General features: G+C 43.3%; 1 protein-coding gene and 1 long non-coding RNA gene across 3 annotated transcripts in view; one reads left to right on the top strand and one right to left on the bottom strand.

Annotated features, from left to right (window-relative positions):
- Positions 1-669: 669 nt before the first annotated feature.
- Positions 670-21,900, top strand: part of LOC111959686 (amyloid-beta A4 protein-like) — a 32,839-nt gene continuing 11,608 nt past the window's right edge. The window contains exons 1-4 of one of the 2 annotated variants that reach the window (XM_070437531.1): positions 670-960; positions 13,928-14,095; positions 14,345-14,474; positions 14,542-14,654. In XM_070437531.1, coding sequence (XP_070293632.1) covers positions 901-960; positions 13,928-14,095; positions 14,345-14,474; positions 14,542-14,654 — 471 coding nt within the window. In that variant the 5' untranslated portion in view covers positions 670-900. The remainder of the gene's footprint in view (positions 961-13,927; positions 14,096-14,344; positions 14,475-14,541; positions 14,655-21,900) is intronic. The other variant, XM_023981445.2, reaches the window with a different exon arrangement.
- LOC139023745 (uncharacterized) lies at positions 1,994-3,054 on the bottom strand. Its single transcript, XR_011474901.1, has 2 exons — positions 2,554-3,054; positions 1,994-2,424 (listed from the first exon to the last, which is right to left on the bottom strand). It is a non-coding gene; the product is annotated as an uncharacterized lncRNA (long non-coding RNA).

Raw genomic sequence — 21,900 nt, 5'->3', positions numbered from 1 at the left:
GCACTCACTAATGAGTTCCAAATAGCCTTTGGAAGCACGGTCAGCACAAGAACTGTTCGTCTGGAGCACACAAGCCTAAGATCACCATGAGCAATACCAAGTGTTGGCTGCAGTGGTGTAAAGCTCTGGAGCAGGGGAAGCGCATTCTCTGGAGTAATGAATCACGCGTGACCATCTGGCAGTCTGACAGACGAATCTGGGTTTGGCGGATGCCAGGAGAAACGCTACCTGCCCCAATGTATAGTACCAACTGTAAAGTTTGATGGAGGAAGAATAACAGTCTGGGGCTGTATTTCATGGTTCGGGCTAGGCCCCTTAGTTCCAGTGAAGGGAAATCTTAATACTACAGCATACAATGACATTCTAGACGATTCTGTGCTTCCAACATCGTGGCAACAGTTTCCTGTTTCAGCATGACAAATCCCCCGTGCACAAAAGTGAGGTCTATACAGAAATGGTATGTTGAGATCTTGTGGAAGAATTTGACTGGCCTGCATATTGGCCATATACCACACCTCCTTGGGCCGTATTGCTTAATTATCCATCTCAACCCTCACCTATTACTCTACAGTACTTCCCAATAGGAGCTGCCATATACCACACCCCCTCGGGCCTTATCGCTGTATTATACATCTCAATCCTCACCTATTACCCTACAGTACTTCCCAATAGGAGCTGCCACCCACCCACTAGTTTCTTCCCATAGTACTTTCTCGCGGCCCGGTCAGGTGACAGGCTTTGGAGCAGCTGGCCAGCCTCGTTGTCGCTCTCCATCATCCTATGCTCGTAACACGCACCGTCGCCAAACGGGAGTGCACGGGAACGGGATAGAGGCTCATACTAACGGATATATCTGAATATTTTCAAGAGATTGGACAGAACTGATTTAGGGTCAACGGCATGGTCGAGCGAACAGCATTTCTGTTGTTATGGGTGGCGAGCTTGACGCTGACATCGGAGGTAAGTAAAAGGGAGGAAACTGGAGCCTTCATAAGGTATTTCCCCTCACTGTAGCAGCGGAGGATACGGGTGCAAAAGCAGGAGTGGAAATAACGGAATTCAGACCAAGGGTGAATCAAGATTGCATTTGTTTGGATACATTAAAAAAATGTTTGAAATGACGTTGATAGCCTACAATGGTTTTAAGACACCATACGTGTCAACGCCATAGATTTTATTGCGATTAGGCTACATTCCTTTTCCATCTTGTTCCAACCACTATTTTTCTGATCATTGCGTCCTGCGTAGTGGCGAGAAGAAGCTTGTTTTTTCATCTCTGTCAGCCTAATTGTGGAATAGAATATCATAATGCGTAAAGCAAAAAACCTGACTAAACCTATAATTTTTTAGGCCTATTTGGACTACACTTATAGTTGTCAACGACACTGGATTGACAGTTTGGCACTGTAGATTAAAGGGGCTCAGAATTACACAAGCATGTTTGTTCAGTTTTTCTTCTGGTAGACCACTATTTTAGCCTTCCAAATATCTAAACGAAGATGATAGGGCCTTTATTGTGCGATTGCGTTTGTTTCACAGGTGTAGCCTACGTGTATGCAGATCTGGTATTTTACAAGGGTGTGTGAGCATTCTGTAGAATATAGAGCAGATTTTCGTTTAGACCTGATAAACAAACAAGATAATTAGGTTTACCCCCCCAGATCAATGTTTAATTGAACACACAAAAAAGTTTTGAAAAAAAGATGGTAGGTGGATGATGGTTACCGCAATAGAAGATTAAGCCATAGGGTTTCACAGAAGTGTCCCTTTTTTTACCTGCACATCATTATTTTTCTTCTTTTACCTTTTCCTTACACTCCATTATGTACAGTTAAACTAAACTCATTATCATTTGAATAAAGCAAGATTTTAAATCCCAGCAGCCTTTAAAATAAAGTTCAAGAGCAAACGGTTTTCAATAGTTTGTAATATAGATTAAAAAAAACAAAAAATTCATTGGACTTTAACAAATGACAATCATTTAACACAATGGCATTTTCTCAATTTTTTTTATTGACACAGGTCGCAAATTAATCCCACCCAATTAAATTTGAGCATAGCTCGTGAGCCCACCTCTGATACTGTTCATGCCGTATCCAGACCCCACCGGTAACAGAGAAGAGCTTGTTACAGAACAAGCCTTCGGCATCCCCTTCTTTTAGGGTGTTTGTTGTGGTTTTGGAACCTGGAACAAACTTTTTCAGTGGCGCCACAGCTTTCTTCAGTGTCACTGGTTTCTTTCTCCCTTTGCTTTCTGCCTTCTCTCTTAGTTTTTATTGCCTTGTCCTCCAGGAACCTTGTGAAGTGAGGCTGTCAGGACTGTAGCCGACTCAGCCTTTCTTTTCCCAGGCCTTGCCTCCTGTCTCCTTGGCATGGGGGACAACTCCAATATGACCTCTGCTGCTGTTTGTTGTAGAACTGGTACTTATAACAAAAACAAACAAACAAATAAACAACAAGAACTCTTGAGTATTGGTTCAAAAAACGATTATTTCTAATCACTCTATATGCTACTATATATTTCCTAAAATTAGTGCTGATGTTTTTTCTTACCAACATTCGGAGCAAGGTCACTGGAGACATGTGGGTGCTGGGGGTGGAGGTTGTGGTGGCAGTTGATGTTGTGGCAAGATTAGAGGTCATGATTGGGGTGAAGCCAACAGCTCGAGCGAGACTGGTTGCTTGTGGGATATGGATGGAGAATTCTGGGTGTTGCTTAATAAAACCGTAAAACTAGCCTATGCCTGCCAACCGCCTTTCTTTATTGAATGTGTTTTGCATTACCATGCTGGCCTTCTAGGCAGAGTTGCAAAGAAAAAGCCATATCTCAGACTGGCCAATAAAAAGAAAAGATTAAGATGGGCAAAAGAACAGACACTGGACAGAGGAACTCTGCCTAGAAGGCCAGCATCCTGGAGTCGTCTCTTCACTGTTGACGTTGAGACGGGTGTTTTTGCGGATACTATTTAATGAAGCTGCCAGTTGAGGACTTGTGAGGCCTCTGTTTCTCAAACTAGACACTCTAATGTACTTGTCCTCTTGCTCAGTTGTGCACCGGGGCCTCCCACTCCTCTTTCCATTCTGGTTAGAGACAGTTTGAGCTGTTCTGTGAAGGGAGTAGTACACAGCGTTGTACGAGATCTTCAGTTTCTTGGCAATTTCTTGCATGGAATAGCCTTAATTTCTCAGAACAAGAATATACTAACGAGTTTCAGAAGAAAGGTCTTTGTTTCTCACCATTTTGAGCCTGTAAACGAACCCACAAATGCTGATGCTCCAGATACTCAACTAGTCTAAAGAAGGCCAGTTTTATTGCTTCTTTAATCAGAACAACAGTTTTCAGCTGTGCTAACATAATTGCAAAAGGGTTTTCTAATGATCAATTAGCCTTTTTAAAATGATAAACTTGGATTAGCTAACACAACGTGCCATTGGAACACAGGAGTGATGGTTGCTGATAATGGGCCTCTGTACGCCTATGTAGATATTCCATAACACACCTGCCGTTTCCAGCTTGAATAGTAATTTACAACATTAACAATGTCTACACTGTATTTCTGATCAATTTGATGTTATTTTAATGGACAAACAAAATGTGCTTTTCTTTAAAAAACAAGGACATTTCTAAGTGACCCCAAACTTTTGAACGGTAGTGTGTGTATGTATGTATGTATGTATATCTTAGGAACGGTGGAGAACTGACCAATAATCTAACCATAACCCCCTATTCTGACCCTAACCCTGCAAACTGAAGGTTAGCTAGCTATGCTAGCAGACATGATCTTATGCTAACTAGCTGGCTAGCATTTAGTTCAACTCAGACTTTCTGCTATTGAAGTCGCTAGTTACCTAAGTGGGCTAGCAAGTACCTAAATTACAGATAAAAACAAATAATCAACCCCCAGGGGCCTCTCGCCCAGTTGGAAGGGGGGGGGGCATTTTCCCCCCAACATACTAACCTAACATATTACTACTTTACTCAAAAACAATCAACATTTTTCTCTATTAACAAGTGGATGATTTATCTTAAGGCTTCCCTACGTGTGTATATATACAGTACCAGTCAAAAGTTTAGACACACCTACTCATTCAAGGGTTTTTCTTTATTTTTACTATTTTCTACATTGTAGAATAATAGTGAATACATCAAAACTATGAAATAGCACATATGGAATCATGTAGTCCCCAAAAAAGTGTTAAACAAATCAAAATATATTTTATATTTGAGATTCTGGAAAGTAGCCACCCTTTGCCTTGATGACAGCTTTGCACACTCTTGGCATTCTCTCAAACAGCTTCATGAGGTAGTCACCTGGAATGCATTTCAATTAACAGGTGTGCCTTGTTAAAAGTTCATTTGTGGAATGTATTTCCTTCTTAATGCGTTTGAGTAAAGACCTTGGAATGAGTAGGTCTGTCCAAACTTTTGACTGGTTCTGTATATTTTTTTATGCTCATGTTGTCCCTCAGTGTCTCATGCAATGAATGACACATTTTCCAAAGCAATACTAAATAGAATGTTTGAAGGAGAGTAAAAAGGAACCAATAAATAAATAAAAAAAAGAGAGAGAATTTAAATATTAGTTATGCCTTGGAGAGCTGTGGTGTCATTTAACAACAATTAACTCAACTCGCTGTATCAGCGTGGAGAGGACCAGAGAGAGGCAGGGGCCACAAGTGACACACGCAGCAGCAGGCAGAGCCGCAGAGAGAGTGCAGACTGCAGAGCAGCGCAACAAGGCTCAGCCGAGCGGACACAAACAGGAAAGTTGCTAAATCATCCAAAAGTTGGTGGCAGCCTTACAAAGTAGCTTAATTTGTCACAATCCTCAAATTGCTGGAGGTGTCTGAAATCTTGCTTAATCTAGCATCAAAGTTGCTATATTGACAACACTGGCACAAACTGTTTCGGATGGGAAGCCTGTGGAGGCCTTTATTGACCATACATTAACATGATACAATGTTGCATTTGTCACATAGCGGCCAGCGGAGGCTGGTGGGTTGGTTATGTGGTGAGGAGAACAGAAAAGGATGAAGCTCGACACAAGCAAGATGGTGTCGGTGCTGCAGTGTTAAGATACTTGCACAGCAAATTGAGCAGTGTTACCCAAGGGGCAAGGGTTCCGGTCTGGAAGCCTGCTTTTGACTGCACCGACAGTATTGCTTCGGTACTGCAGTTTAACTCAATGACGGCCGAGAAAGACAATTCCCATTGATGGCCCCATAGAGAACTCAAATTAGAAAACTCCTAATAAGACACTTTAGTCATCACCTCTGTGCACAAAACATCTGTTAAAATTATTGTCGGGAAGGCATAAATATATATATAATATATTTAAAAAAAATATATCACTCACAAAGATTAACATTTTACGTTCGTGCTCTGCGGTCATGACCACAGCTAGCCAGGGAAGTGCTGGTTGGCTTGTTTAGCTGTCCACTTGCTCTGACCGAGTTTCCGGAGCATATTCGCGCGAAACTGCTGTCTGTCCAGTTCGCAGTGCTAGTGCGCAGGCAGAGTATTCCCAGTAAGAAAGATGGCAGCATCCACGTAACGGCAAATGCAAACGTGAGTAGATTATGTTGAAAACAAAGGTTGGTCATCTTTGATGCAATCTCTAGTTCTTAGTGTATATATCAGGTGGTGTTACCTAGTGTTAATTTTTTTTTTGTGTACAATTTATAGTGTTGATTCAGGAGTTAAATTAACTCTGGTGTAAAAGAACACCAGTGTTGGTGTTAATGTCCAGTCTTTAGTGTGAGAGTGTTTGTTTTAATCTGCGGAGAGTAAAACATTACCATACAGCAAATTCTCCAGTGTTAAAAAACCCCTGAGAGTGTTACATGTAACACTGGTCCAGTGTCAATACAGGTCCACACTTTTCAGTCTTAAATTAACACACTGCTTAGTGTAAAGCCTCCTTTGCATATTTTCCAGTGGGCCTTGCCTTTCATGGGTGGTAACTCTACAATTAACTCGAAAAGGGAAAGGACACTGGCAAATTATATTGGAGGCATCGCTTAGTTGGGGTGTGGCTTTCAATTACTTATTTTGGGCCACCTGTGAATGGAAGTGTTGTACCGTGTAAGTAGTCTATGGTTATGTTAATTAAAAGTTTGAGTATGTCTATTGTCAGTGCCGAAGTCTTCATAAATGCTTATGTAAGAGCATATGGCAATAAAGACTTTTTAACATTATTGTAATGTCCTTAACCCAACACTGAATAACAAGAGAGTAAGACTTCTTGGTGTAATGGTTAAAAATACTATGAGGTTTTATGTCATAACACCATTGGTGCAAACTATATACACTTCCTAGTGTTAAAATAATGTTTTATTGCATAACACTGAAAGTTTTAATTCTCTAACACTGACAAAGTGTAACAGCGTAGCACTAAACACAGTGTTACATTTAACACTGTCAGTGTTGATTTAACACTCAATAATTTTCTGTGTGGTGGTTCGACACCACTCAGGTGTTGTTTGTAGCAGTGCATGATTCGATTTTCAAGAGTTATGGCATTTACATAAGTATTCAGACCCTCAGTACTTTGTTGAAGCACATTTGGCAGCGATTACAGTCTTGAGTCTTCTTGGGTATTACGCTTCAAGCTTGGCACACCTGTATTTGGGGAGTTTCTCCCATTCTTCTCTGCAGATCCTCAAGCTCTGACAGGTTGAATGAGGAGCGTTGCTGCACAGCTATTCTCAGGTCTCTCCAGAGATGGTCGATCGGGTTCAAGTCCGGGCTCTGGCTGGGCCGCTTAAGGACATTCATAGACTTGTCCCAAAGCCACTACTGCTTTGTCTTGGCTGTGTGCTTAGGGTCGTTGTCCTGTTGGAAGGTGAACCTTTGCCCCAGTCTGAGGTCCTGAGCGCTCTGGAGCAGGTTTTCATCAAGGATCTCTCTGTACTTTGCTCCGTTCATCTTTGCCTCAATCCTGACGAGTCTCCCAGTCCCTGCCGCTGAAAAACATCCCCACAGCATGATGCTGCCACCCCCGTGCTTCACTGTAGGGATGGTGCCAGGTTTCCAGACGGTACGCTTGGCATACAGGCCAAAGAGTTCAATCTTGGTATCATCAGACCAGAGAATCTTGTTTCTCATGGTCTGAGAGTCTTACGGTGCCTTTTGGAAAACTCCAAGCGGGCTGACATGTTCCTTTTACTGAGGAGGGGCTTCCGTCTGGCCACTAAAGGCCTGATTGGTGGAGTACTGAAGAGATGGTTGTCCTTCTGGGAGGTTCTCCCATTTCCACAGAGGAACTCTGTAGCTCTGTCAGAGTGACTATCGGGTTCTTGGTTACCTCCCTGACCAAGGCCCTTCTCCCCCAATTGCTCAGTTTGGTCAGGTGGCCAGCTCTCGGAAGAGTCTTGGTGGTTCCAAATTTCTTCCATTTAAGAATGATGGAGGCCACTGTGTTCTTGGGGACCTTCAATGCTGCAGAAATGTTATGTTACCCTTCCCCAGATTTGTGCCTGGACACAATCTTGTCTCGGCRCTCTATGGATAATTTCTTTGACCTCATTACTTGGTTTTTGCTCTGACATGCACTGTCAACTGGGGGACCTTATCTAGACAGGTGTGTGCCTTTTCAATTCATGTCCAGTCAATTGAATTTACCACAGGTGGACTCCAATCAAGTTATAGAAACATCTCAAGGATGATCAATGGAAACAGGATTTACCTGAGCTCAATTTCGAGTCTCATAGCAAAGGGTCTGAATACTTATGTATTGTAAATAAGGTATTTCTCTTTTTAAATTTTTAATACATTTGCAAACATGTCTAAAAACCTGTCTTCACTTTGTCATTATGGGGAATTGTGTGTAGGTGAAGGCACTATATATCATAGTGATTCAGGACTAACATTAAAACAGAATAATATGCCCCACCAACATTGGACAACTATACAGAAAACCCCAAAATTGCTGAAATCTGTAATTAAATAGCAGTGCAGATGGCAGAGATGTGTTATAGGTAATGAATGTTTAGGGGAATGCTACAGACTTTGTGGCGCAGGAGAATGTTCAAAATACCAGGTTGTGAGTTCAAATCCCAAGTCTGGTCATAATTGAATTGTGCATTTTAAAACGTGATCACATGTGAAGTGTTCGACAAACATGTTTTCGCATATGAAAAATCACGTGAAGTGTTCCAAAAACAATGTTTTTCACATGTGAAATGTTTATTATAGTTCAGCTGTAGAAATACATTAAGTTGTTTCCACTATTTTCACCTCAATTTAGTAGCTGGTAACTGTTTAACAGTTTGTCATAAGCTCATCTAAAGTATCCTACAAGTTTAAATGGAATTGCAAGTGAGTCATGCTAAGATAATTTGTATGATGGGCCAAAAAGTGCATTGCCTCACTTTAGATGCTTAAACAAATGAAAGAGTTTAAAAACCATATTAATAAATTGCTTTTTATAAATAATGTTTTGTTGTTAAATTTAACTGGCTAAAATGCTGTTATCCAGGTCATTTCCTTAGTCGGTGACGTCAGAGGTCAACATGTGGGATAGACGTGTTTCCCACTATTAATTACGAGTTGGAGGGCCGTTCAAGTGGATTTTTTCTATTTATGTATTATATGTCCCACTTGGTTACTAACACTGCATTAGGTACAATCATTACTGCACTTTGAAATGTAGGTGGGGGCAATATGCTGGTGGGGTCTCATTTGGGGCATGGTTTAAAATATGTTGTATTTGTTCCAACCGTCAGTGGAAATGTTGTACCAGTTGAAGTGGTTTTATTGTTATGTTGATGAGGGTTGAGCATCTCTATGGACATTGTCAGTTCAGTAATCCTTGTAAGTACTTGTAATGGTCAAGAGCTGCACATTTTCAAGTATCTTAATGGCAGCTTGTTCACAGGAACTTTTTAGCCAGCCGCATACCACCTTGCATCCCACTGCTCGCTTGTCGCTAAGCTGGGTTGGTCCTGGTTGATCCCTGGATGGGGGACCAGATGCTGCTGCAAGTGGTGTTGGAGGGCCAGTAGGTGGCACTCTTTCTTTTGGTCTAAAAATATATCCCAGGCCTCCCGGGTGGCGCAGTGGTCTAGGGCACTGCATCGCAGCGCTAGCTGTGCCACCAGAGACTCTGGGTTTGCGCCCAGGCTCTGTCGCAGCCGGCCGCGACCGGGAGGTCCGTGGGGCGACGCACAATTGGCCTAGCGTCGTCCGGGTTAGGGAGGGTTTTGCCGGTAGGGATGTCCTTGTCTCATCGCGCACCAGCGACTCCTGTGGCGGGCCGGGCGCAGTGCACGCTAACCAAGGTCGCCAGGTGCACGGTGTTTCCTCCGACACATTGGTGCAGCTGGCTTCCGGGTTGGATGCGCGCTGTGTTAAGAAGCAGTGCGGCTCGGTTGGGTTGTGTTTCGGAGGACGCAAGGCTTTCGACCTTCGTCTCTCCCGAGCCCGTACGGGAGTTGTAGCGATGAGACAAGATAGTAACTACTAACAATTGGATACCATGAAATTGGGGAGAAAAGGGGGTAATAATTAAAAAAAATATATATAATAAAAATATATCCCAACGCTCCTGGGCAGTGATTGGGGACATTGCCCTGTGTAGATTGGATGGGATGTTTACCATCATGGCCACCTAATCATCCCCAGCGTCCAATTGGCTCATTCATCCCCCCTCCTCTCCCCTGTAGCTATTCCCCAGGTCATTGCTGTAAATGACCCGGGGTCTGATGAAACAAACATATAACTGTTTGGCCATAATGACCATTGTTATGTTTGGAGGAAAAAGGGGGAGGCTTGCAAGCCGAAGAACACCATCCAACCGTGAAGCACGGGGGTGGCAGCATCATGTTGTGGGGGTGCTTTGCTGCAGGAGGGACTGGTGCACTTCACAAAATAGATGGCATCCTTGCTGAGCAGCCTTTCAGGTTATGTTGATATAGAACTCGTTTTACTGTGAATATAGATACTTTTGTACCTGTTTCCTCCAGCATCTTCACAAGGTCCTTTGCTGTTGTTCTGGGATTGATTTGCACTTTTCGCACCAAAGTACGTTAATCTCCTGAGCGGTATGACGGCTGCGTGGTCCCATGGTCTTTATACTTGTATACTATGTGGTACCTTCAGCCGTTTGGAAATTGCTCCCAAGGATGAACCAGACTTGTGGAGGTCTACAATAATTTTTCCGAGGTCTTGGCTGATTTCTTTAGATTTTCCCATGATGTCAAGCAAAGAGGCACTGAGTTTGAAGGTAGGCCTTGAAATACATCCACAGGTACACCTCCAATTGACTCAAATTATGTAAATTAGACAATCAGAAGCTTCTAAAGCCATGATATCATTCTGATTCCCATGTGATATAGACTTTTGAGTGACTAGAATGTCACCAAAAATAAATAATACATTTCTCTCATGGCTAACTACCAAGAAGTTTAAAAATACAGACTAAGTGGGTGGGGAACATGAGCTTGCCTTGGCTCTTTGAAACGCCTGTGTCAAGCAACTTGGATGCAGTGTTGCAGTAAAATCATCTCAAGCTAATTTGGAGATACTCAAACAACATAAAAATTGCATCAATGAGTGGCCGCCTGAGTGGCGCAGCAGTCTAAGGCACAGCATCGCATTGCTATAGAGGCTTCACTACATCCAGGTTTGATCCTGCCCTGTGTTGCAGCCGGCCGCAACCGGGAGACCCATGAGGCGGTGTACAATTGGCCCAGCGTCGTCCGGGTTAGGGGAGGGTTTTGCTGGCCGGGATGTCCTTGTCCCATTGGACTCTAGCAATTCCTGTGGCGGGCAGGGTGCATGCATGCTGACCCAGTTGGAAGGTGTTTCCTCTGACACATTGGCGTGGCTTCCGTCCGGGTTAAGTGAGCAGTGTGTCAAGAAGCAGTGTGGCTTGGCAGGGTTGTGTTTCGGAGGATGCATTGCTCTCGAACTGCACCTCTCCTGAGTGGGAACAGGAGTTGCAGTGGTGGGACAAGACTGTGACTACCAATTTGGGAGAAAAAGGGGTACAAAATTTGTTATAATTTTTTTTACATTGCATCAATGATGTCAATGTTTTATACATCTCCCATTTGGCATGTCTCTTGCTATGCAGTTCACAGTTGACCTGACAACTGTCAGAGTTTTGTATGACCCTTACCCGCCTTTTGTTCCATGCTGGCCTAAGACCCAGCTAGCCAGTAACTAGCTAATACCAGACACATATGAAGACCTAGCTAGCCAGTAACTAGCTAACATCAGACACAGATGAAGACCTAGCTAGCCAGTAACTACACCAGACACAGATGAAAGGGGAAACATTTAAGTATCTTTGCCATAGTTGAATAAGGTACAATTTTTATTATATTTGCTGACACCCTAGAGTCAGATTTTGGCACCAGTAGAGTAGCTAACTAGCTATATAAACCACACCCTTCTCCAAATTCCTTCTCTGATGTTGGTTTCAAAACAGTACTTATTTAAATTAGGTAAGACAATATCATGTTACGATTAGTGTATTAAAATGAAAGTTAGGGTGATGCCTCTTTATTCCCTTAATAATCCCACCTCCTGAGTCCAAGTGTTTGACACGAGAGGGGACCAGTAGCTTTATAATGAAACTTTATCAATGTAGATCAATATCAAACAATTTCATGAAAAACAATCTTTAAAGTTTATGAACAGAGAACATTAACTGGGATGACATTCCCTTTTATGGGAGACCAAAAAGAGCTATAGCTGAAACCACACCTCAAATAAGCCACGCCTTTTACAGTATGTGTAAGTGATGTGCATGTTGTCAACAGAAGTCAGTGAAGGCATTTTATAGAAATCACACCTTCAAGTTGTTGTATATAGTTACTTAATTTTTACTGCAACTAGCAGAAATGTATTCTTGACAATCTCCAGTATGTCTACAGTCCTGGTGCACAGCAGGAACTTCAGGTAGCTAGCATCCAAGAGTTTGTGAGTTAAAATCCCAAGTGAGGTTGAGTCCTAAGTAATCCGCACACTGTCCATTAACACCTAAATGTATCTGTAAAAATACAATATCTAGTTGTAGATTTACCATATTTGCACTGAAACTAGACAAAAACCAAGGGACCATGACACAAAACTCTACAAATGTCCTTGGGGACATCCCTAGAACAAACTGGGAATTAGACAAAACCTGTAGTGGACCATGACTGTTAAAAGTGAATGAATGTCAATTGTGCCTTTCAAAGTAAAATGTTCTAAATTACATTTGACACCTTAGTTTTCACATTTGCAGTGTCATTGTATCACATGTTGAAATTTAGCGTCAGAATGTTGTCACATTTATTTCACTTGAGATTGTGTTTTCACATGTTGTCAGGTGTAGTTTGATGTTATAACATATTTAAATTGTGTCCCCATGTTTTCACATTAATTTCAGATGAGATCATGTTCTGACGTGCTCACGGAGACACCTAAAACCCCACCTCTTTAAGGAATACCTAGGATAGGATAAAGTAATCCTTCTAACCCCCCCCCCTTAGAGTTAGATGCACTATTGTAAAGTGGTTGTTCCACTGGACATCATAAGGTGAATGCACCAACTTGTAAGTCGCTCTGGATAAGAGCGTCTGCTAAATGACTTAAATGTAAATGTAAATGTAAATGTTGTCATGTGTAGTTTGATGTTGTCACATGTTGCTTCACATGTTATCAAATTAAATCACATGAGATCAAATGTGTTCACGTGAAATTCATGTTTATTTTTCATAAGGGTTCTCTGACACCTCGGGTCAACTTGTCTCCAGAGTGACAGGTCAACTTCTCGCTCTAGTGGTGTGTAGGGTTGGCTTCAGGGTGAAAAGTGCTGGTGGGAGGCTGGGAGGGAGTATGATACTGAACACTGACACAGAGTAGTAACATGCTTCATTGCTGCGGAACACACTGGATGTCTCAGCTGCTGGGATTACGGCAGAGAAGAGGAGGTCAAAGAGAAGTGGTTCTTACTCTCTGCTATAGTGCAGCCTCTCCTGGGGATGTCACCTTCCCTGAGACAATGGGACCTGAAGTCAACTGTCACCTAGCTAGCTAGTAAATGTTAGTTGGTACCGTAGTGCCAGTCAGCCAGTGGCAGGTATCATATAACATCTAGGCAAGGTTGGAACAAGGCAAGCTACATAAACACAAGCATCCTCTTTCCTAAGCATAACAGACACTCCCAAGGTCCTAACATTGTGGAATGTGGTTTCTGTTACTCCTGTTGAAACTGACCCCGTCAATAACAAGGACTTTTCTTGGGATTGTTTTACTACCTGGCTGTCACATAGCCTACTGTATAAATGTTGAGTGACTAAAAGCAGGCTAGTCTGTTACGTTGCCTGTTTGCCTGTCAGTGATTTAGTAGATTGCTCCGGCCAGCCGGCCTTGCTAAGTGGCTCAGAGTAGTGTTAATGCTTTTTTAGTCATAACTGAAATGTGGCATTACACAATGATTCACAGAGGCTGTGACCCTCATAGCATATTAGTCCTTTATGCTGTGTTGGGAGAGTGGAAATGTGTTATTGTGTGTGTGTGTGTGTGTGTGTGTGTGTGTGTGTGTGTGTGTGTGTGTGTGTGTGTGTGTGAGAGGGTAACATTATCTCAAGTAGTGTGTGACCTCTCTCACGGTGGTGTGTGTTCTAAGAGGAAATGATGAAAGCTACAGCCGGATTGACCTGATCTCAGCTGCAACGTGGGAATGAATACATTTCTGTGTTTTGAGTCACTTTAGCTTTTGAGTGCACTTCAACTGCAAATAAAGTTTTTAAACCGTAATTATAGTAATTTCACCATCCTTCCTCCCTCTGTACTCCCTCTCCTCCCCGGTCATTCCTATGTCCTCTATTCCTTCATCTACCATCCTTCTCTCCCTCTCCTTACTCCCTCTATCTTCCCTCGCTCCTCCCACCATCTACCATCTCTTTTGGTCTCTCTCCTCCATCCCTCCAGGTGCCATCTGATGACTCAGTGGCTCTGCTAGCGGAGCCCCAGGTAGCCATGTTCTGTGGGAAGCTCAACATGCACGTCAACGTCCAGAGTGGCAAGTGGGAGCCGGACCCCTCCGGCACCAAGAGCTGCATCGGAACCAAGGAGGGCATCCTGCAGTACTGCCAGGAGGTTGGAGGAGAGGGAGGGAGGGAGGGAGGGGGGAGGGAACGGTGGCAGAGAGAGGAAAGGGTGAGCGGTAGGAAAAAGAGAAATAAAGAAAGGTATAAGGAGAGTGGAAGATATAGGGGTGGAACCGGAATGAAATTAGGGCGAGAAAGATAAACAAGGCAGATCTGAGGTAAATGTTGTGAATATTACACCAATACAAAACAACTGTGTGAAGTCTTGGACATTCATTGAACCCTGCTCCTTCCCCAGGTGTACCCTGAGCTCCAGAGCACAAACGTGGTGGAGGCCAACCAGCCAGTCAGCATCCAGAACTGGTGCAAGAAGGAACGCAAGCAGTGTCGCAGTCACACACACATCGTGGTGCCCTACCGCTGCCTGGGTAAGCTGTGTTTGTGTGTGTGCTTGAGTGTGTGTGAGAGACTCCGTAATCTGTGTATGTTTTGCAGTTGGGGAGTTTGTGAGTGATGCGCTGCTGGTTCCTGATAAGTGCAAGTTCCTGCACCAGGAGAGAATGGACATGTGTGAGAGCCATCTGCACTGGCACACCGTGGCTAAAGAGGTGAGGACACATGCTTTTCACTTCATTTTCACGCCATTCTGTTGTGTTCAGGTATGTTCTTCCCCAGTCTCTCCTCCCCAGTCTCCCCTCTCTCGTATTCTCTCGCTATCTCTCTCGTATTCTCTCCTCTTCTATCTCTCTCCTATATCTATCTAGTATTATCTCCTCCTATCTCTCTCGTTCTCTATCTAGTTCTCTCTCTCTCAATTCAATTCAAAGAGCTTTGTTGGCATGGGAAACATGTTTACATTGCCAAAGCAAGTGAAATTAATAATAAACAAAAGTGGAATAAACAATATAAAATGAACAGTAAACATTACACTCAAAAAAGTTCCAAAGGAATAGAGACATTTCAAATGTCATGTTATGGCTATATACAGTGTTGTAACGATGTGCAAATAGTTCAAGTACAAAGGGAAAATAAATCAACATAAATATGTGTTGTATTTACAATGGTGTTTGTTCTTCACTGGTTGCCTTTTTCTTGTGGCAACAAGTCTGTGTAATCTGGGGGAAATATGTCTCTAATAGGGTCATACATTTGGTAGGAGGTTAGGAAATGCAGCTCAGTTTCCACCTCATTTTGTGGGCAGTATGCACATAGCCTGTCTTCTCTTGAGAGCCAGATCTGCCTATGGCAGCCTTTCTCAATGGCAAGGCTGTGCTCACTGAGTTTGTACATAGTTAACGCTTTCATTCATTTTGGGTCAGTCACAGTGGTCAGGTTTTCTGCCACTGTGTACCCTCTGTTTAGGGCCAAATACCATTCTAGTTTGCTCAGATTTTTTGTTAATTCTTTCCAATGTGTCAAGTAATTATCTTTTTGTTTTCTCATGATTTGGTTGGGTCTAATTGTGTTGCTTTCCTGGGGCTCTGTGGGGTCTGTTTGTGTTTTTTGACAGAGCCCCAGGACCAGCTTGCTTAGGGGACTCTTCTCCAGGTTCATCTCTCTATAGATGAAGGCTTTGTTGTGGAAGGTTTGGGAATCGCTTCCTTTTAGGTGGTTGTAGAATTTAACAGCTTTTTTTTCTGGATTTGGATAATTAGCGGGTATCAGCCTAATTCTGCTCTGCATGTATTATTTGGTCTTTTACATTGTACATGAGGATATTTTTGCAGAATTCTGAATGCAGAGCCTCAATTTGGTGTTTGTCCCATTTTTTTTGTAAATTTTTGGTTAGTGAGTGGACCCCAGACCTCACAATCATAACCGATTCAAGTATTTTTTAGCTAGATCATAATTGGTATGTTGAATTTGATGTTCCTTTTGATGGCGTAGAAGGCCCCTCTTGCCTTCTCTCTCAGATTGTTCACAGCTTTGTGGAAGTTACCTGTAGCGCTGATGTTTAGGCCAAGGTATTTATAGTTGTTTGTGTGCTCTAGGGCAACGGTGTCTAGATGGAATTTGCATTTGTGGTCCTGGCAACTGGACTTTTGGAACACCATTATTTTGTCTTACTGAGATTTACTGTCAAGGCCCAGGTCTGACAGAATCTGTGCAGAAGATGTAGGTGCTGCTGTAGGCCTTCCTTGGTTGGGGACAGAAGCACCAGATTATCAGCAAACAGTAGACATTTGACTTCAGATTCTAGTAGGGTGAGGCCGGGTGCTGCAGACTGTTCTAGTGCCCTTGCCAATTAGTTGATATATATGTTGAAGAGGGTGGGGCTTAAGCTGCATCCCTGTCTCACCCCACGGCCGTGTGGAAAGGAATGTGTGTTTGTTTTTGCTAATTTTAACCGCACACTTATTATTTGTGTACATGGATTTTATAACACCTTACCATCAATTTGTATAACAGACCCTCATGCCAAATACAGTCTCAAGCTTTTTTGAAATCAACAAAGCATGAGAAGACTGTTTGACTGTCAGTTAGAGTTTACAGGGTGAATATGTGATCGACCAGCACAAATCGGTCTTATGTAGTAGAGACTCAGAGCTACAAAATTGTATATCATACACTACAGTTGAGGAACAATAGGAAAGTAATTTTGCTTTGAAAGTAGATCAAGTTGTAAACTCACTTTTGAGAAAATGGCCTTTGAATGTTTTGGTACTACTATTGGAGAGCCCTTCTTTGTCTACACCCATTCAGCATTGTTCACACCCTCTTAAGCTTTAGCCCCACCCATTTCTTTAAGGGTTGATCCGAGCGTTCTGTACTAACAGCAGGTAAGCACCCAGGCTAACTTGCTAACCACTTCCAGACATCTAAGTGAGCGATAACAGCTCACTGCACATTACTCGCCCTAGCAGAGCTGGTTCTGACCACAACAGCAGTCAAGCACCCAAGCTAACTGGCTAACATTGGCCAGCTTGCTAGCTACTTCCAGACACATAATGAGAGAACACCCCACTCTGACCATTTTCTCACCCTAGTAGAGCTGGTTAGGCTGTTTTCATGTTATCCAGAGCGTTGGTGACTGTAACTGTGCTGCTGGCAACAATTTAATTATGCTTTTTTGCCAACGTTTACTGACACTGGCCATATTCAATGGGTGTTCTGGCACTCTAAGATAAGTATTTTGTTAAAACAAAACAATGAATGTAAACAATGAACCATAATCCTAACTCATGACGTTACTACCCTGCATGAATCTACAGGTAGCTAACCAATCAGGTTCAATGTTAGCTAGCCAACATTAGGCTATAACTAGTCAAGCAAATATGTCTGATAAACGAAGACTAAGATCATACACGTAACGTTAGCTAGTGGGCCAGCAAGCTAACGTTAGCTAGCAAACAGTACATTAACTTGTAATGAAACCACTTTCTATCAAAATTAGAAACATGTCATATCTGAAAATGTAGCTAGCTAGACTATCTTACCTGTATACATCATGGTTGGACACGTCTCCTGTCAGATGCCATGGTTGCCCTTAGTTTGAAGATGTAATCCAGAGACAGGTGTTTTCTCCATCTCCTTCGCTATCATACTCTAATTCCACTGATTTCAAAACTCGGTCTTCCAGAAAGTGGAGAGCATACACATAACGTTAGCTAGCGAGCCAGCCAGCTAACGTTAGCTAGTTAACAGTATACTTTAACTTGATATTAAGTTTATGCAGTTTTACTACGCGATACATTGTCACGACTTCCGCCGAAGTTGGCTCCCCTGCCTGTTCGGGCGGTGCTCGGCGGTCGTCGTCACCGTCCTACTAGCCGCCACCGATCCCTTTTTCGTTTGTCTGTTTGTTTTGTCTGATTAGTTGCACCTGTGGTTTTTTTGGTTTCGTAAATGAGCTTCCCTATATTTAGGAGTTTGACCCGCCCTTGTTTTGTGCGGGATTGTCTTTTGGTTACGTGCGTGTGTTTTGGGTTTTTGCAAGTGTTTCTCTGCGCCCTGTATGTTCGGGCTTATCATTTTTTGTGTAGCAGTAAAAGGAATATTTTTTCCCAAGCGGCTCTCTCTCTGCGTCTGATTCTTTCACCCACCTAGTCCCCCGTGACATACATTTAAAGAATAAACTGCGTTAGACAGGATTACCTAGACATACTGACCAGCTCAAATAGACAGAAGTGTGCTATATGGCAGACCAATCCAAACTAATCTCTCGGCATGTCCAGCCCACTCATTATCTTAGCCAAGCATGGTTAGTGGGAAGGTTGCTGACTTTTTCTGTGGCTAAACCAACTAGGCTTCGAATTTAACAATTGTATTTGTATTTACAGATGGCTTACAATTTTGTTATTAAGGCACATGAAGTTCACATGATCGAGAAGGTAAAACAAAAGGCTCTGCTGTGAAGTAGTGACCTGCGACATGCACCTAGTTTCCTTAAACGGGTCACATGCGTGGTCTGTCGTATGGTAATTTAGTAAAAAGCCAATTTGACATTTGCTCAGTACATTGTTTTCACTGAGGAAATGTATGGGTCTGCTGTTAATGATAATGTGGAGGATTTTCCCAATGTTGCTGTTGACGAATATCCAACGGTAGTTATTGGGGTCAAATTTGTCTCTACTTTTGTGGATTGGGGTGATCAGTCCTTGGTTCCAAATATTGGGGAAGATGTCAATTGGAATTTGTGGTCTGTATAGTTTATCATTTCATTTAGGATACCATCAACACTACAGGCCTTTTTGGGTTGGAGTGTTTGAATGAACTACTGGACAAAATACAATGTAATTGGAGAATCCAGTGGGTTCTGGTAGTCTTTAATAGTTGATTTTTTTATTTGAATTTGATCATGTATGTTTTTGCTGTTTGTTATTTGTTATAGAGGCAACAAGATTGGAGAAGTGGTTTATCCGTCTCCGTTTTGGATAGGTTGTTCTTCGTTTAGTGTGTTCCATTTTTCCCAGAAGTGGTTAGATTCTATGGATTCTTCAATTACATTGAGCAGATTTCTGATGTGCTGTCTCCTTTTTCCGCAGTGTATTTCTATATTGTTTTAGTGATTCACCATAGTGAAGGCGTAGGCTCAGGTTTTCTGGGTCTCCATGTTTATGGTTGATAGGTTTCTAAATTTCTTTCTTAGGTTTTTGCATTCTTCAACAAACCATTTGTCATTGTTGTTCATTTTCTTAGGTTGTCTGATTTACATGTTTTGATTTCATAGGAGAGCTGAGACATCAAATATACTGTTTAGGTTTTCTACTGCAGAGTTTACACCTTCACGTTTTTTCCAGAAAGTTGTCTAAAGGGGATTTAATTTGTTGTTGCCTAATAGTTTTTTGGTAGGTTTCTACACTACATTCCTTCTATCTATAGCATTTCTTAATATTATGCAGTTTCTTTGGCTTTGATGCCTCATGATTGAATATTGCTCTGTTCAAGTAGACTGTCATTTTGCTGTGATCTGGACTGACTGTGAATGCTCTGAGAGACTGTGTTGAGGTCAGTGATAAAGTAATCTACAGTACTACTGCCAAGGGATGACCTGTAGGTGCACCTACCGTAAGAGTCCCCTCGAAACCTACCATTGACTATGTATAGACCCAGTGTTCGACATAGCTGCAGGAGTTGTGAACCGTTTTTGTTGGTTGTTTTGTCATAGTTGTGTCTAGGGGGGCATATTTGGGAGGGAATGCTGTTACCTCCAGGTAGGTGTCTGCTCCCCTGTGTCCTAAGAGTGTCAGGTTCTTGTCCTGTTCTGACATTTAGGTTGCCACAGACTAGTACATGTCCCTGGGCCTGGAAATGGTTGATCTCCCCCTCTAGGATGGAGAAGCTGTCATCGTTAAAGTATGGGGATTCTATTGGGAGGGGTATAGGTAGCACACGTGAGGAAATGTTTCTCTGTTGAGATCATTTCCTTATTAATTTCTAGCCAGATGTAAAATGTTCCCTTTTTGACTCATTTAATAGAGTGGGTTAGGTCTGCTCTATACCAAATTAGCATATCCCCTGAGTCTCTTCCCTGTTTCACACGTGGTAGTTTGATGGATTGGACTACCAGCTCTCTGTAACCTAGCGGGAAACCAGTGGGTCCGTCTCCTCAATACCATGTTTCTTGTAGGATGACAATGTCTGTATTTCCAGACATTGGCCAAAGTCAGATGACCTTAGACCTTGTATATTCCAGGTTGAGATAGTACAAGCTTTGTGTTCCATAGTGTCTAGTGTTTTCGTGTGATTTAGGCTCGGACCATTACAGTAGGTGTGAGCAGAGCATGTTGAGCATCTGATACATACCTCTTAGGTCGTAGGATGGGGCATGGGCGGGTTATTAGTGGGGGTTGGGCCTGTTGCTCTGCTCACAGCCTGGGCATATGTGCAGCTGTCATGTTGAGGTCGTTGCTGCAGGGGTGGGGTGGGGGGGGGGCATAAGAGTGATCTGGGGGGGCCTATATAGGGTGTGGATAGTGGTTGACTGGTTGGGATGGGGATGTGGTGCTGTGGTCTGTGTGTAGGTCCTCTTGGTGTGGATCCTCTTGGTGCAGGTCCTCCGGGGGGTTCTCGCAGTTCTGGGAGGGTGTCTCACTGGTCTGGGCAGGGTGTCTGTTTTTCTGTTGCTCCTGTGTGAGGTGCTGGGGCTGCGGTTGAGGGTGATGTCCTTCAGGGTCCTGGCAAAGGTGGGGACTGCTGCCTTGTAGAGGTTGACCTGGTTGTAAATGCTGTCCAAGTCGGAGTGGTGGGCCAGGTAAACATTTGGTTTTGAGGCACAGTCCCGGCAGGGTGAAAACCAAGTTTTCGTGGTAGCAAGGTAGAGGTAACCACATGTGTGTTGTGGAAAGTGAAAGAGGCTCTTTCAATGCTGTGGCCACCCTTTCCTGCTGGGCTGTCAGGTCATTTGTACCTGTGTGTATTATGATGTGGCTTTTCTGTGTCCTCAGTGGGTGTGGGGGTATTGTGAGGAGAGCTATCCTGTGGGTGAACGGGGCCTGCTGTTAAGGCTGTGATCAAGGTCTGAAGTGGGCTGTTCTGTTGGCTTCTCTAGGGGGGTGGCTAGCTCTCTCATGAGTGGTTCATTGTCGCACCTCAGCTTTCTCACCTCCTCCTGTAGTGCTGTTAGCTGGGCTGTGTGTTCCTCTCTCTCCTCCTCAAGTTCTCTCAGACCGGAGTGTAGCCAGCTCTCTCAGGCAGCCATCTCCACCTTTAGCTCTCTGGGTACTGTAGGGGGGTAGGTGTCGTGCTGGTCTGTTTTGTGTGTCTGTGCTGTCTGGAGTGTGGAGCTCTCTGAGCTCCACCATGTCTCTCTCCAGCTCAGTGAATTTATCCTATCAATGATGGATGAGCAGTGCAGTTGTAGGACCTGGGTGTGTTCAGTGCAGGGGGGGGCGACTATCCTCGTCTGCAGGACAGTTTGAAGAGGTGTGATCAGACTCGCTTGGGGTGGATGAGTCATCACCAAGAGAAAGCTTCTCCTGCCGTGCTCTCGCTTTGATTCTGTGGAAGTCCTTTTGGAAATGTATGAAGTTGCCCTGCACCACCACCGTTCCATTCCTGTACAGGTTGACAGAAGGTCTCAGTCTCAGGGTCCTTGTTTTCCAGTATTCTGATTTTCCTCCCTCCACCAATACCCTGTCTCTTAAAAGAGGGGTAGTGTGCTGTTATCACTGTGTGCCATGCCCAGGGATGGTCTGTGTTGAAGATTAGGTTGCTTACGTTTCCATTTTTGTAGCAGTCAGCAAAAAGTGTCTCTGGATTGTCCATGAGGAGCTTCTCTTTGTACTCTTTCCGTGCCTTCTCATTTAATATCTTTCTTTATCCTTGTATCCCTTTATCTCTCTCTCTCTCTCTATTATTTTCTCCTCCTCTCTGCTCTCTCCATCTATCTAGTATTCTCTCCTCCTCTCGCTC

The sequence above is a fragment of the Salvelinus sp. IW2-2015 genome, linkage group LG36 (genome assembly GCF_002910315.2).
Source record: "Salvelinus sp. IW2-2015 linkage group LG36, ASM291031v2, whole genome shotgun sequence".
Lineage (NCBI taxonomy): Eukaryota > Metazoa > Chordata > Actinopteri > Salmoniformes > Salmonidae > Salvelinus > Salvelinus sp. IW2-2015.
The sequence above is the reverse complement of the archived record's forward strand: the minus strand, read 5'-3'. Positions and strand labels throughout refer to the sequence as shown.